The sequence below is a fragment of the Podarcis vaucheri genome (assembly GCF_965113315.1).
Source record: "Podarcis vaucheri genome assembly, chromosome: 6".
Lineage (NCBI taxonomy): Eukaryota > Metazoa > Chordata > Lepidosauria > Squamata > Lacertidae > Podarcis > Podarcis vaucheri.
Window position 1 is genome coordinate 50,071,288 of NC_138764.1, and position 17,013 is coordinate 50,088,300.

A 17,013-nucleotide genomic window follows, 5' to 3' on the forward strand; every position below is an offset into this window, starting at 1 on the left:
ACAGCGCTTAAGACCAAATTCGTTTCTGTATTCAGATTGTCTGTCATACTAAACACATGGTGTTCATCTGATCGCTTTTGAAAACCTTTTCAAGTTAGTGCAGTAAAGACTGGGTTCATTATTTTGAATTATCTAACTGTGAGAGAAACCATGTTATTTCCCCCCAAGCCATAATGCTATCTCATCCTATTGATTTTCATGTCTCTCCATCATTTGAAATGATACGCCTTGAGATGAAAGTAGCAGTAAAGAGTTTAGCACATTTTAACTGTGGTTTTACAAAGAGATACATGTGTATATGTTCAAATAACTGATTCACCTTATTTTATAGGAAATAAGCTATTTCCAGTTTCCTGGGGAGTTACTGATGAGAATGCTGAAAATGTTGATTCTACCACTGGTTGTTTCAAGGTAAGCTAGTTGATAGCGAACCGTAGCATGATCTACCCAACTTTGTTCCTTTCATTAAAGAAACAAAATTAACTGTCAAGTTGCTTGTCCCTTAAAGGCACATGCATATTTGTGATCAATTGATTTAGCAAGAAGTTATGGTCTGAGGATTACCAAGCAGGGTATGGTAATACTGTATAAACATGTAGAAAATATAGTTGCAATTCACAGCTAAATCAGATTACTTGTAACTCAAGGCAAACATGTGTTTGAGACATTGCGGGGGAGGGGAGAAGAAAGAGGAGTGGTTTGGGACAAGGAAAAGTCAGGGTCTCCTTTCTCGCTACCACTTCCCTCTCCTAAGACTGTTTTATATTAGATGGGGTCTCTTATATAAATGCATTTGCACATAAAATGTAGTTAGTGCTTCATTGCCTGTGCTTTCTGTGCATTATAGTTAACACCTTCCTGTATGCGTTTTGGATACAATGCACACCTAGCAAGCTAAATCAAGTATGTCAACTAACACAGACTGTTATATAGAAAATGTAATTTGCTGTTGTTTTAAATAATCCCTTGTTTAGGTAATAACGCTGAGAGGAAAACACATTATATAATGTTTGCCACTATGTATTACAAGGCCAACAACATTGTTCCAGCTCCCATCTGTTGCTGTATAACATAGATATAATATAACCATAATATATCACTTTTATGGTGTCCTAGTAGTTGACAAAGATTGATCGCTTTATGGTGTGTGGCTTATATTTAAGGATATACTGAAATATATTGGGTGTACTTGACGTCAAATAAGTCACAACAAATTCTGTCAATAACAATGCAAATGCGACAAACTTTGTCCTTCCACACAAATGAATTATTATTAAGGTAGATATTGCAATTGTACAATAGACCACACCTATTCTATGATGCTTCCTGCAAAGGTACGCTTTCTTCTCCAGAATACTAACATAAAAAAGGTAGGTCTTGTACAGAATGTTTTAGTGCTTTTCATAGAATCATAGAACTGTCGAGTTGGAAGGGACTTCATCTAGTCCAGCCTTTCTCAACCTGTGGGTCCCCAGATGTTGCTGAACTACAGCTCCCATCACCCCTAGCTAGCAAGGCCACAGCTCAGGGATGATGGGAGTTGTAGTCCAACAACATCTGGGGACCCACAGGTTGAGAACTGCTGATTCTAGTCCAACCCCCCTGCAATGCAGAAACACCAGCTAGATCATATATGGCAGATGGCCATCCAAACTCTTCTTTAAAACTTCCAAGGAAAGAGAGTCCGCCACCTCTCATTGCTCCAAACTTTGGGTCCAAAGTTCTTAAGTTTTGAACACGCTGCCACTGGCTGACATTTAACTCCTACTCCTGCCTGTTAGTACTGCAGTCACCATCATATTGGAGTTTCAAAATTTCATTGTTCTATGCCTGCCTGTCCATGCACTTACTGAAAACTACCACTGCATATCAACAAATACGATAGTGGTTTCATACTTGTGCAGCACACACTCAGCAGAAGATTGGAACCAGAGATGTCAGCAACAATAACAGATACACAGCATGCTTCCATGCATGGGCGTAGCCAAGGGGGGGGGACAAGGAGGGGCAGCTGCCACCTAAATCGATAAAAATCAATAAAATATGTAGCAAACTGAGGTTCTGCCTTCTTGGTGGTGGCGCCTGCCCTGTGGAACGCCCTTCCATCAGATGTTTATTATCATTATCTCTAACAAAAATCCTGGCTATGCCCATGCGAAGTATGATATGCCATCTGATGACTGGCACTCCAAGGCCTTTTTGTCCCTCACCTTAGCTGGAGGGGATGTCACCTAAGTGCTGATAGTGTCTCACTCAGAATATTCAAGAGAGATCCTCAACTAACAGGAGACCATCTGCTATCATTAATTTTCATTGATGAAATGTAAACTGTCCATACTAGGACATAATAACTTTTCACCCTTCAAAGAGCATTTCTGTAGACCCTTATCTGTATCTAACAATTCCTTGCAGTTATAATGTCACTTGGCCAAGTTTAGAATTTTGTCCATCTCCTCTGAGATGGAGACTTCTAACAGATTAGTCAGCATCACCCAGACAATAGTCTGCCATGTGCTCAAACCTCATGGGAGCAAGATGCTCTTGGCCGAAGGTGAGTGCAGGACAAGGAAAGCATCCAGTCAAACACAGCCTGATGGCTAGAATGAGTTTCCTCGTAGCGAGCATCTGATTAGCACTGGTGTCTTCAGAATGGGTTTTTTAAACAGGTTTCTTGAACTAATAGCAGTTCCATTCATAACGTTTATCAAATAGGCATACATTGAAAACTTGTATGCAATTGGCAGCATTTACAATTTGGTAATTTAATAGCCTGTTTTCAGGGCGACAGCTCAGTGGTTGAACATCTGCTCTCACCAGCATCTGCAGGCAGGGCTGGGAATGCCCCCGTCTGAAACTCTGGAGAGCAGCTGCTAGATGCAGACCCGCATCTAGCAATGGTCTGATTCAATGTAAGACAGCTTCCCATGTCCCTAAAAGAAAATAAACAGGACAACTGCATTTTAATGTAGTAGTTTTGAAGAAAATGACTGAAGCCCTAGGCATATTTATGTGGGGGGTAGGATCCACTGTAATAAATGGGATTTACTTGCAAATAAGCCTGCACAGTGTACCGTACCTCTGAAAGAAGTATGAATCTTCTACGCAGCCTTATGATCATCTTTATTATTATATATTTTAAATAAACAGCACTTAGAATAATTTTGGACATGCTTATAAAGGAAGTTAGAAACCTGCATATAAAGTTCTGGGTCAAATGAACATTTGTGCATTGGAGACACTTGGAGCCAAACTGGTAATAGCAGACAGTGTGATGTGTTGGTGGTGCTCACCTGACCTCCTAACAGCAGTGTCACTGCTGCTTACCAGGAAGAAGAGGGGGAGGGGCAAGGTGGCAGGGAGTTTAGTGTGGTGCAAATGCGCCAGCAGAGTGCTCCTGATGGTGCATTTGTCTTATGCCAGCCTCCTTGTTCCCTTCCACTCTCCTTCCTGGTAAGCAACAGCAACTCAGCTATCAGGAAGTCAGAGGCCACCATGCAGCCCACTACTACAAACTGTATGTAATGGGTCCATCATTAATTTACCTACTCTATTCACGTACAAAGTAAATGAAGAGATCTAAATGTAAGAGGAGTCCCATCCTGAAAACCTTACTTCCTCTTGGTCCATTGGTAGCTAAGCTTTTATAGGCTGAGGATCAGAGTCACCCTTAGCCAACCTTCTTGGGGTTGGTGGGTGTGATCTGAAGTGAGTTTAACACCTTACACTTTCACATGCAGAAGACACGCAGGCACAGAACCCCCTTCTTCCTACCTTCTGCTGACGAGGTAGAGCTGATTTGCATCTTCATTAGGGTGAAGGGGTGCATGAAGAGGTTTATACTAGCAGTGAGGTTACTTTAAAAGCATTTAAAATTGGTGGAGTCTTAAGGAGGGGGCGGAAAATTTGTGGGAGAGGGCTTGTGGGTCAGGCCCCCAGGCCAGAAGTTAGCCATCCCTGCCACAGTCCATTGCTCCAAGAAGGTCTCTCCATTCCCAGCACATCTCAACTTTCAACACCTCACCAGGGATAAGAGGAAGTTGTAATTTTGGTAAAATCCTTAATATATATGTATAGTATGCAAGCTTGAAATCTTCAGAGACATGCTAATGAGAAGAGACACATTTTGCTTTTTGTTCCTTGATCCAAATTCTAGATGGCTAAATTCAAAGCAATCTTCTTTTACAAGATGGGCCATAATGCTGTGATGGTGATAATCCTCTGTATTTCTGCTCAGATTCCCCAAGTTAAGCAAAATGTGTGTATAGTTAGGAAAACACTCCACCACCTTAAGCATCTTTCTGTTATGTTTTACAGCACTGATATGCACTTGTTCTGTCCCAGCATACCTCTCGTGGGCTTTTCATATTTACAGATTTGCAAATTACATGCTCATAATAGGGGGAGTTGTATTTCTGTTGTACATAAACTTAGATTGCTTCATTCAACCGTATGTGAAGAGTAACATTTTTTCCTCCATGTCCAAAGCCGCTAACATGTATACTAGTATAATACAGGCTTGCCACATTTTGTAAAATGTTTTGCGGGTATGTTTATATTTGAACTGGCCTGACAATAAAGTGTCTTTAGAAAAATAAAGGCATTTCCTACAAACTCTTTCTGTTTGTCAGAGGTGGGGAACATCAGCCCTTAGCCATGCTGGGTTATGGGAGCTGGAGTCCAGAGAACTTCATGTTCCCCACTCCTGTTTTATATGAATTGGTTATGATCCAGAGATGAAATACATCCTTCTCTCCCCTCCCCGAGACCTTAAAAAATGACCTTGCAGTAGCAAACCAGGGAAGCTGGTGTTTCTGTTCTGCCAATGATAATCATGCTACATTTAATCATCACTGATGTTGTTGACAAAGGGAAACCTCGCTAGTAACCTCTTACTTAGGAAGGGCTTTTCCATAGCAAGCAATTAGGAAATGAGAACATGACCGGGAGGTGAATGAATGAAAACAAACAAGCATCTTCTAGCGACTGCACTGGTGGTTAATACTTGACCATTACTTCTTGACAAGATTAATGCCTTTCTAATCACACTAATCCCCTTTGACAACTGTATCCATAATCCATCTATTTCAAAGCAATATCCAGATGGCTTCTGATGGAGGAGGAAGAGAGCAAGAGAGAGAGGCATGAGATGAATGGGCTTTGCAGTCAGCTCCTTATGTTTCCCTTTCCCAAGGTTTATGGCATTTGAGGCTAACCCCATTCAGAAAGAGACTGACAGTTATTTAAGCAGAGAGCTACGCGGATTAAAACAACTGCACTTTATAAATAAACTCACTTTAATCTTAAAAGTGCAGGAGCTCAACTTTGTGAATCATTTGGCCAGCTTTATTGTCACATTCAGAAATAATGTGAGAAAAGCAAGAATGATGGTTGTGTTCACGTCAGCACCTGAAAATGGTTTCCAAACCAGGAGCTTCCAGGTAACAATATATCTGCCATGTTCCAACAACCTTTTAGCTGAATGGAACAGACAAGTAGATGGTCCATTATCATTCTGTCACCAATTCGAAAGTATTGCCAGCTGTCATTGTCAAAGCAGTAGACCAGGAATAGCCAGGAGATGCCTTTATTAAGGCTGATGTATATGCAGATTGGGCTCTTTTTCCATCATGTGTCAACAGATACTTGAAGCCAAGTGTGAATATGTGACAATTGAGTTGAGTTTAATTTAACACGCATTTCCTTTTCTATATGTTTTGCTATGAACTCTCTTGTAAGACCACATTCACACCATACATTTAAAGCGCTATGGTATCTTTTAAACAGTCATGGCTTCCCTCAGAGATTTCTGGGACCTGTGGTTTGTTAAGGGTGCTGATAGTTGTTAGAGATACCTATTCCCATCACAGCTACAATTTCCAGAATGGTTCAGTAATATATTCCTCTTCACAGGGAATTCTGGGAACTGTACCCCTGTGAGGGGGACTCTCAACCCTCTTTAGCAAATAACAGCTCTCAGAATTCTTTGGGGAGAAGTTATGGCTGTTCAAAGTGATACCATAGCATTTTAGATGTATAACGTGAATGTGGTTTTAGCACTGTGCATTACAGACAATGACCGATTTACACGTGTCTGATTGACATGCAATTGTGCATGTGGTGCCAAATCCGAAAGTGACCTGAAAAGGTCACTAAAAGGGTGTGCCAGGGCAGAATGTTTTACACAGGCACCGCTGACGCATACAGGGTGGTGATGTCCAGAACATAACCGCCACACAAAACAAGGATGGCCTGCATATGCAGTGGCCTTAATTGTCATCTTTGGCAAGTAGATTTACTACTTTGTTATTCAGTGTAAGCCATCTGTCTTTATTAGGCTATACTGTATATACATTCATACATACACAGAGAGAAATACCTTCCCCTCACCTTGCGTTGCGTTGTTTTTAAAATTTGGTTTGCTATTCCTGGGTTCCGCACAGAATTCTGCATTTAGATTAGCAACATTTAGCCTTAGTTTGACTCTCCACCCTTTCAGGAGGCACCCCTAATTAACTGCTTCTAAACAGTTAATTACTTTTGTGGACTTGCCCCTTACAATTCTAACTCTTCTCACTACATTATCTGGTGACAGCGTAATCTTATTACAGATGATGATCTTATTAATGAACATGCTCCAAAGACTGGGCAATCTCATTATTAGACCCCTCTAGGATTTGTCACCTTGGAGCTAATATATGAATGGACACTAACTCTAGGCCATACCATGATTGGTGATCAAGCATCATCTGTAACCAAGCTGCTGCAAATATGTGAGAGATGTGGCAGGTCATTCTGCACCTTTTGTTAGATTAGTATCTGAACTGGCCATCATTTCCTTCTACCTTAAGGTTCTTTGCAAATTGTGGAGGATAAGTCTACCCATGACTCTCTTCCATGATAGCTATGTAGTAACTCCAGTTTCAGAGGCAGTTTGCCTTGGAATACCAATTGCTGGGAATAAAAAGGGGGGAGAGTGTTGTTGTGATCATGTCCTGTTTCTGGACTTTCCATTAATATCTAGTTGACCAGAATGAGGAGAGGATGCTAGACTTGAGGGGCCTTTGGTTGGATCTAGCAGGGCTCCACTTAAGTTCTTATGAATCTGAAAGGTCAAAGTGAAACATTTTCTACATTTTCTTTCTTGTTTTAGTATTTGGGGTGAATTATATCCAAATTTTCCTGCCAACCTAGCAGTTCGAAAGCACATCAGCCAATAAAGCGAGATGAGCGCCACAACCCCAGAGTCGGTCACGACTGGACCTAATGGTCAGGGGTCCCTTTACCTTTTATATCCAAATTTAACTCATCAGAAAGTCTATCCCTGGAGTCCCCGTGGTGGTGGGATATCATGTGAAAATTTATTTTTGTCTTTCTTTTCCTTTTCTGAGACTAGAACAGTAGTACTGCCATGGGCTAAAAAAGAGATAGAAGAAATCCCTGTCTCCATTTCCCTCTACTGCCTCTGTTGTCTCTCTGCTATGTCTTTTGGTTGTGCTGTGGTCTAAACCACAGAGCCTAGGGCTTGCCCATCAGAAGGTTGGTGGTTCGAATCCCCACAATGAGGTGAAGTCCCGTTGCTCGGACCCTGCTCCTGCCAACCTAGCAGTTCGAAAGCACGTCCTAGTGCAAGTAGATAAATAGGTACCACTCGGGTGGGAAGGTAAATGGCATTTCCGTGCGCTGCTCTGGTTTGCCAGAAGTGGCTTTGTCATGCTGGCCATATGACCCGGAAGCTGTCTGCGGACAAACGCCAGCCTCCTCGGCCATTAAAGCGAGATGACACCACAACCCCAGAGTCTGCTACTGGAATTAATGGTCAGGGTCCCTTTACCCTTTACCTATTCCGTAATTTCAAGACTTGTCCTGTTGCAAGGCTGTGTACATGTCATACCTTTAAAGCACATCCCCGCCCCAAAGTATCCTGGGAATTGTAGTTTATCCCCCAAGAGCTCCAATTCCCAGCTGCCTTAAAAAACTACAGTTCCCAGGATTAGCCACTTGTTTAGTAAGTTAACAGCTCCTTATTACTTCCGCATTAAGACCATATGATTGTAGTAAAGTCACTCTAGATTGCATGGGGTTCATATCCTGGCAATCTGACCATAAAACAAATATGCTTCATGCAGAAACAGGAAGACTTTGTAAGTGGATGTTGCATTGGGAGAAAATAAGTGACATGCAATGATACTGGGATCACAGTGAAACTGTAAAAAAAGCAGCATTGGTGGACTCACGTATACTGCATAGTTTCGCTGAAAGGACATTCTGCTTATTTTCACTGATGTCATTATGGCACAAAACAACCTCATTGTGATTTACTTTCTTTCAGAGTAGCCTGGCAGGCTGGATTATAATGCAGATGTTCTCAGAAGTTAAATATGTTAAACAGACTTTCTGGAAAGGGTTTATAGTGACTTCAAAAAAAATAAAATGTTGCAGGAACACTCTGACCACCTAACAAATTTGCTTCCAAGGCCTTGATCCTTTCGCTTTTTATCTCTTCCTTTTATCTCTTTAATTGAGCGATACAATCTAGTCTTTTATATATTGTATGTGTTTGGATTATTAATGTATTTGGGTGACTTTTATTATTTCACTTCTTAAATTTATGCTGATAAATGCAAAAAAAAATAAATGAACGATACTTCTGCTAATGTTTTTAGTGCATTTGAGTAAACAGCAATTTTCAATTTCCATTTTAAAAAAAATCTGACAAATGCCATCTCTTAAAAAGGTATCTCGTTAAACTTGCATCTAATAGCATTCGCCACATTTGAACACAGCAGTTAAAATATAACTGTGAATTAATCACAAGTTCCCCTCCAGTACCTGGGGATTAAAGGAGAGGAATTCTAGGGCAGAGGGTGAAAATGAAGCTAGAAATCTGTTCCCTCTGTCTCCGCCCCCTGCCCCTCCCCCCAATGCATCGAACTGAAAACAAAACCTGCAGGATTAAAGATTGGCAAGCAGTTAAGCAGTGCATTTTCTTAATTAATTTACTGGATGAGTGGAACCTGATGGCTTAATCCTACCACTATGTTTTCACCAAATTTGTTATAAAGGTTAAGCTGCCTTTCAGCCTGACCTCTAGACAAATTCATCAAATGACATTTGTCATGTTTGGGGAAATGTTGGTGTCTAGGATAAATTAATAATGTTTGCTAGTTTGTTTGGTTATTGTTAATAAATAGTGTTGAAATCTTTAGAAGACAGCCCCACCCCGGAAGCTTTGTTACATATCTTACCAAATCATGCTGCTGTTTCCTGCCACCCATTCATATTTTTGCATATAAAAGGAAGGTTGAGTGGTGCTCCTTTCAATATCCCACACCTTGCAAGTTTCTAATATCCCCCTCTCTGCCCACCCCAGATGTTCACATCAGCATGGCTTCATTAGTGTCAGATTTGTTTCTGTTTGTGTAGACACCAGTATTGGTGGGCAGGGCAGGGGTGTCTTTACCCTGTGCAAAGGTGTTCAAACCTTGTCTAGAGAGAAATTAGGACTCCAAATGGTTTAAGAAAGGGTGCATCATTCAGTAGTCTTTTATGACAAAGCACAGGATATAAATGCATTTCAGGCAACTTTGTGCGAACATGGATTAAAAGCCAAGTGCTGGAAGTGTACATTCCAGTTTCCTATCCTACTTCCATGTAAACCCGTACGGTGTTGCCTCACTGCGTTCCCAGAAAAATACTAATTCCGGGCTGAGTTTGTGTACACAATCACATTATCGCGTTGGCCTGATCTGAGTTCTTATAGCTTACAGAAATTATAGGAATTACAGAGATGCAAAAATTGCAATATTTCAAACTTACCTGTGATTTAGGTCATGTTGCAGAAGGTGGTGCTTATTTTAGATATGTGCCAGTGCATGTTTGAGTTGGGAAGGGGCTGTAATCATCTGTACATCTGTACTCATATCAGCCCACATTTGAAAAAAAAATAGCATCCCAAGCCCCACTACTCAATCTGTAATAGAAGAAAAATGCAGAAAACTGGGGAGCAACATAAATTAATAATTGCATTTTTTCTAATAATATTTATGTTATTAGAATTATTTTTTGTCGAGAACCTGCTCGACATCTGAAATAATCAGTCTCACACCAAGATGACTTGAAGAAAAAGCTTTGGCTTTTGCCGTGCAATGTTTATTGTGCGCAGTGAAAATAATTCATCCTCTCTCCTCCAGCACAGCGCTTGTTCTGTCCCGTACCCAACAAAGTAACAATCAAAAGGAATGCAACCTTGCCCTTGCCCACAGACAAAGAGAGTGTTATGCTACGTGAGCCAATCATTAGTCTAGCATGAGGTGTTCACGTGCTCATCATGCTCTTAGCAATATGTCGTGCTGTAAAATCACTCTGCAATAATAAGAACTCTGCTCATGCTCTTATGTACAAGCAATCATTTTCCCACAATTTTTTTTAAAAAAGATGCAGCTATTGTCTTTTTTTTTTTAAGGGTGAGTTTTGCATTTATGACTTACTGAGTACAAATCCTCATCTGCTTTCAGGACTGTCAGTCTAAGTTAACTAGCATCTGAGATACAGTGGTACCTCGGGTTACATACGCTTCAGGTTACAGACTCTGCTAACCCAGAAATAGTGCTTCAGGTTAAGAATTTTGCTTCAGGATGAGAACAGAAATTGTGCTCCGGCGGCGCGGCAGCAGCAGGAGGCCCCATTAGCTAAAGTGGTGCTTCAGGTTAAGAACAGCTTCAGGTTAAGTACGGCCCTCCGGAATGAATTAAGTATTTAACCCAAGGTACCACCGTATATCTTTACTGTGTCCATTTCTTCTCACAGCCTAGAGTAATAGATCTCATTCAGAAAACATGTGGAAAGGGTAACACATATCTTGTCTTTTCTTTCAACAGCTTAATGTCTGGGCTAGCAGCCCTTGATGCGAAGACATCTAGTCGATTAGGCATCATAACAGTCACATACTACCTTTGGACCACTTTTGTGGCTGTTATTGTGGGAATCATTATGGTCTCCATTATCCATCCTGGTGGGGCAGCCCAGAAGGAGAACACGGAGGAAAGTGGGAAGCCAATCATGAGCTCTGCAGATGCCTTGCTGGACTTAATTCGGTAACTACATTCATTCTTACTGCTTTTATGAAAGGTAAAATCTTACGCATCCTGTAACTTTGTGGGGAAGAGTGATAGCATTTCAAGATACATTTTGAAGTCTGTGAATTCTCCATAGGGTAGTTCAAAATAATCACCAGATTCTGAAAATACAGGAAATATAATTCTAAAATGCTCAGGGCGAGGCATACCGTATTTTTCGCTCTATAAGACGCACTTTCCCCCTCCTAAAAAGTAAGGGGAAATGTGTGTGCGTCTTATGGCGCGAATGCAGGCGGAGGCTCTGCTCAGCGCTCCCTTTAAAGAACCCTCTCCCTCCTTGGGGAAAAGCCCCCAAGAGCCACACACACACTCCACATGCTCTTTAAAGGGAGCGCAGCTCTTGGGGCAGCCTTAGCCGTGCGCAGCTTCTCCCGGGCAAGGTGAGCCTTCATCCCTCTGCCCAGGAGAGGCTGCGCGCGGCTATCCCATAAGCCAGGACAGCAAGAGGCTATCCCAGAAGCCAAATCCCTCTTCCTGCTCTGGCTTCTGGTATTCAGAATATTTTTTTTCTTGTTTTCCCCCTCCCAAAACTAGGCGCATCTTATGGTATATGGTGCGTCTTATAGAGCGAAAAATGCAGTATTTTTACATCCTGCATTTATGTGAATTGCCACCAAGAACCTAAACGACTGGCATTGACAGCTGTAACTGTGAGACTGCTTTGCATACAGGATTTTAGCCTGTGTGAATTGGGCTTAACTCGGAGAATGGGAAGTACTGAATGGGAAGTCTCTTCTTTCTTTGTGGCCACCATTTGCCTTAACAGCTGAAGGAAGATAGCAGGCTATTACCTTCCTGCAACTTATGAGGAGAAAGTAGAAGTGGTCCATTGTGTTGGTGGCCCTGCTTCTATTTCTTTGAATCCCCTCAACTCCTGTCATTTTTGTATGCTCTTATACTACTTTTATGTTATGCTTTTGTTATAACAATATTGTTGATTGCTTTCATGTTGTACACCACTTAGAGGCTTTTGAAAAATACTAAGCAGTTTGGGAATGCTTTTAAATAAATGAAAACCTGTAACCCGGGCATCCAAGCTGACCTTGTCTGGTAGGGCAAGAGAAAGTGGCCTGTCTCTCAGCTGACAGAGAAGAAATCATCAACCTGGCTGAGAGCTGGACTCCTGCTGAGGAGGCTAAGCCTCTCAAAATATGAAGTGACATCAATAGCTGGCTGCCTGGGACAGCCGGGTCTCTGCTAAGGCCTGAAGAAGCACAAACTAAAGCACCCCTCAAATCTTGACCCCCCAAGATTGTTGCCAGATAAACAATCCCCATCATTTGTTTCACTAGCATTCGCATAGTGTTAATACTTGATGTTGAATAGTTATGTATTCTCCATTCAGGCACCTTTGGGTGATGAGAGGATTATAAATGCTTTTAATAAGTAAACAAATCATCCCCAAGTGTCACGGTCCATCATCAGGGACATTGGGATCTATAGTCCAACAACATCTAGGGACCCCCGGCTAAGGAAGGCTGAACTAAAGCCTGGTTCGTACTGACAGAGTGGCATAGGAACCTTTCTTATGACTGAGTTTCATACTGTTTACGTAACATCTGGAAGGAGAGACTATTTGAAGATACAAAATATCTGGTTTCTTTCTACTTCTGATGAACCAGAGCAGCGCACGAAAACGCCGTTTACCTTCCCGCCGGAGCAGTACCTATTTATCTACTTGTACTTTGATGTGTTTTCGAATCTGTTAAAATATTGAAGGAGTTAAGGTGCGAGTGACCTTTTTTTATAGCTATGATCTGTTTTCTGAGCTGACATGCCTGCTAACTCTAAATGAGACTTTTCAGTCTTGTGGAATACTTTGTCCATGGAGAGTGGATGGAATCCTCCCCAGATCCTTTTTGTTGGCTGGTGTAAACATTTTTATTCTGGCTGGGGGTTTTCTGCAAGCGGAAGTAATTTTTTGCAAGCTTTTATTCGTAAAGCTTCTTTTGTATTATTTCGTTTTATAATATATATAAAACAAAGAGAACAATTATAACAACAGACAAAAATTAAAAGATGAAAAACAAAAACTATAAAATAGGAATGTAGAATGAGTAGTTGCACATGAGTTAAAATAACAAAGCCCAAGTAAAGACTATCCACTTTATCAGATCAGGTATAGTTCCAGATTTGCCAGGCTTGTGAGAAGCATTGTCTTTAAAATGATGGCTCTGCTGTATATGTCATAAAAGGAATGCTAAATTATATAAAAAGTGTCTGGAGCTTATAGTTCTTGTTGAAATCACAAATTATGTGTGATTTTCTCCAGAGTGAGCAGTATCAAGCAATCAGTGTAAGATTTGGGGCTGTTTTCCATTAAACTGCAATTGCTATTTATGATTCCAAGATTATATATGAGACCAATTATTTTGACAATATATTTACATTGGCTTCATCAAAACTATTCAATAACATTGATGATGAAGAAGAAGAGTTTGGATTTGATATCCCACTTTATCACTACCTGAAGAAGTCTCAAAGTGGCTAACATTCTCCTTTCCCTTAGTCCCCCACAACAAATACTCTGTGAGGTGAGTGGGGCTGAGAGACTTCAGAGAAGTGTGACTAGCCCCAGGTCATCCAGCAGCTGCATGTGGAGGAGCGGAGACGCAAACCCGGTTCACCAGATTACAAGACTACTGCTCTTAACCACTACACCACACTGGCTCCCGATGTCAAAAATTATTAAAATTTGTATACTGCCCTTCATCCAAAGATCACAAGGCAGTTCACAACATAACAATACAAAATGAGAACACAAAATACATAATAAAACAAAAACAAACCAACAATCCTCTCCAACAAGCACATTTAAAATGACATAGAACCCTGTTCCACAAGAGTATTGTCACCATTACTCAATACAGATTAACAAACTGCCCCTATGCTTCCTGATAGCCAACTGTGGATCCTGAATCATCATTCTGGAATTTGTTTCCTAATGTAATCCAATATGTGTGAGAGCTACAAAGTGCTAAGGAACAGAAGTTGATCATGTATCTGATATACAGGTTTTAGTATTGGTCAAACAATGCTAAGGAGAGTGTTGAAGTAGATGTGTGGATCTTCCTAACTTTACTAAACAGGAACAAAACATTTTTATATTTTAAAAAATTAATATTTCATGCTAAAACTGGGCATTTGTCTGGAATTTCAGCCAACAAAAACTCTGTTCTGTTTTATGCACCAGTTTCCTTCCCCTCACCTGTACTTCTGTGTGATAAAAATATTTTTTATTTCTTAATTTTTTATTGATCTTGGGCTTCACTGCAAGCCAGACAATACCTAAACATGTGACTTTTTCTCAAGACCCCATTTCTTCCCTTGAGGCTGATTGTCAGTCAGTACAACATGAATTTCTTTATTTTATTTTATTTATTGAATTGACATTCTGCTGCTGGTGTGACATTACAGTGGTGTCTTTCTTTCTCATATATTTTGCAGTCATACAAAGGCCATCCTTTTACCTGGAAGTGATCCGTTTTTGGTCACTTCAGAAAAGCTAGTCTCAAAGAATGTTTCTTCACCAAGAAATAAACAGCAATCTATTTAAAATATAGTGGAAGTATTCCAGATCCCTGTATTAAGAGGAGCAGTTGTAATTCCTGCAGGATAAAGAATGATCAAGAAATAAAATGCTGTAATCCTCCACGAATTTGGCTAACATTAAATCTAGCTACTAACCATCTGATATTTCTTCTCCTGTGGAGTCCCAGTTGCATTTTAATGCTGCCAATTATGGTTTAGGGAGCGAAGCCACATTCAATTTATTTTCTGCTCTCAGAGCTGCCATGGGCCACATGTGTCGTTCTTCTTCAGTTCAGGTTGAAGGAAAATCCTCAATGGGAATCTGCTGCTCCAGATGAATTATCCATCGCAAACTAATTTAATCAGTGCAATAATCCTTTGCACGTCTGTAGCACCTCGCATCCAAAAATCGCATGACAAGCATGAATTAGTTAATGTGTGCGGATGGAATGCAGGTTTCATGGGGACTAATTGTCCCGGTGAAGTCAGCATCATTTGAGAGGCAAGTTAAAGGAAAATTCTTGGTTTTGTAAAGGTGTAGCTAGATGTTCATGCATCCCCCCCCCCCAATAATTACAGTGGTACCTCGGGTGAAGAACTTAATTCATTCCGGAGGTCTGTTCTTAACCTGAAACTGTTCTTAACCTGAGGCGCCACTTTAGCTAATGGGGCCTCCTGCTGCCGCTGCGCCACCGCCACACAATTTCTGTTCTCATCCTGAAGCAAAGTCCTTAACCCGAGGTACTATTGCTGGGTTAACGGAGTCTGTAACCTGAAGCGTCTGTAACCTGAAGCATCTGTAACCCGAGGTCCCACTGTATTTTATTACTCAAGAAGTAATTAATTGCACAGATGTTATTCTCTTGATGTTGGGGAGAAACTAAACATCATTCACATCACACTTTCTAGCACTCATACCACAATATATATTTTTCTGCTTTTTCCATTTCTGGATTACTCAAGTGTTGGATGACTCTTAGCAGAATGTGTGACAGGACTGCACTGTTTCAGATGATAAGACCGTTGTGCCTGCGCTGTTTGCTCTCGGATGGTTCATCATCCACACATGTGACACAGCACATGAACTAGCAGTTGTCATGCGATGAACATGCATGTATGAACAAAACTCAGGCTGCAATCCTATGCACATTTACTCCATGGGGAGAAAGTCCCATTGGAGGGTAAGGCTACCAATGGCGACTGGCCACCATAGCTCTGCCTCTGAACGCCAGTTGCTGGGAATCGCAAGCGGGTAGAATGCTGTTGCGCTCAGGTTCTGCTTTGGGGCTTCCCTCAGGCACCTGGTTGGCCCCTGTGAGAACAGGATGCTGGACTAGACGGGCCATTGGCCTGATCCAGCAGACTCCTCTTATGGTCTTGTGAAAATTCAGTGGGACTAATTTCTGAACAGACGTGCATGTAAGTAAAACTGTCTGACCTGTTTGCCTTAGATGCCAGGACTTGATTGAGTCTCCATTGTACGTTCGGTCGCATCGTTGTGGAAGAGCTATAGAGTTAAATCATTCTGACTGCTTCCTAAAATCAAAAGGGGAGGACCTTCTCTGTGTACCTTCTAGGGTGGAAGCATGTTTGACTGCGATAAGAGAGAGGAACTTCTCAGGGTCTGCTCCCTGTTTGTGGAGACTTTGCCCTGTGAAATGTGGCTGGCTCCTTCCTTTGATTTTTTTTTGCAACAGTTGTTGAAAACCATTTTATTCCAGCAGGTTTTTGCTGTATGTGAAAGGTGATGTTTCTATGGTTTTAACAGCTGACCTTATCTCTTTGGTTGATTGTTGTTTAATAAAATAGGGATGTCTAAATGAAGAATGCTGCTCTTAGTGATAGTTTTGCACCAGAAAGGTGATATATAAGTATTTTAACAAATAGAGATGGACAGACAGTAGTATCTCGCTAAGTTTGGGCATGCAGGATTCTACTGAAATAGGACTAGATGATTTTCAGACTTTTTCCAGTACTTTGATTCTGTGTGTCTACAGCAGAGGAGTAAAGCTTTTGAAGAAGCTGGAGTAAGGCTTCAATTAACAGAATGTCATTTAGCTCCTGTTTGGCCACATATTGCAGGTTGCAGATATTACAATGGGAAATACTGGAATGTGATTGATTCCCAAATAAAATGTCACACAGATAGAAGTGGCCACCTAAAAGAGAAAGTAACTTATAAAGATTAGTGGCCCAATGAGTTCAATTTTTACCTAATACCTTGGCAAACATCTTTCTTATCTCTTTTCAGGAACATGTTCCCTGCCAACCTTGTTGAGGCCACTTTTAAACAGGTGAGTGTCTGGACCACTATTAGTTTGAACACTAGGGAAATTTCCCCTTCAAA

General features: G+C 41.1%; 1 protein-coding gene across 3 annotated transcripts in view; it reads left to right on the forward strand.

Moving 5' to 3' along the window:
- Positions 1–17,013, forward strand: part of SLC1A7 (solute carrier family 1 member 7) — a 39,658-nt gene that overhangs the window by 2,697 nt on the left and 19,948 nt on the right. For 2 of the 3 annotated variants that reach the window (XM_082225664.1, XM_082225663.1), the window contains 3 exons: positions 332–411; positions 10,878–11,093; positions 16,918–16,960. In XM_082225664.1, coding sequence (XP_082081790.1) covers positions 332–411; positions 10,878–11,093; positions 16,918–16,960 — 339 coding nt within the window. Of the gene's footprint in view, positions 1–331; positions 412–4,933; positions 4,992–10,877; positions 11,094–16,917; positions 16,961–17,013 lie in introns of those variants that run through there. The other variant, XM_082225665.1, reaches the window with a different exon arrangement.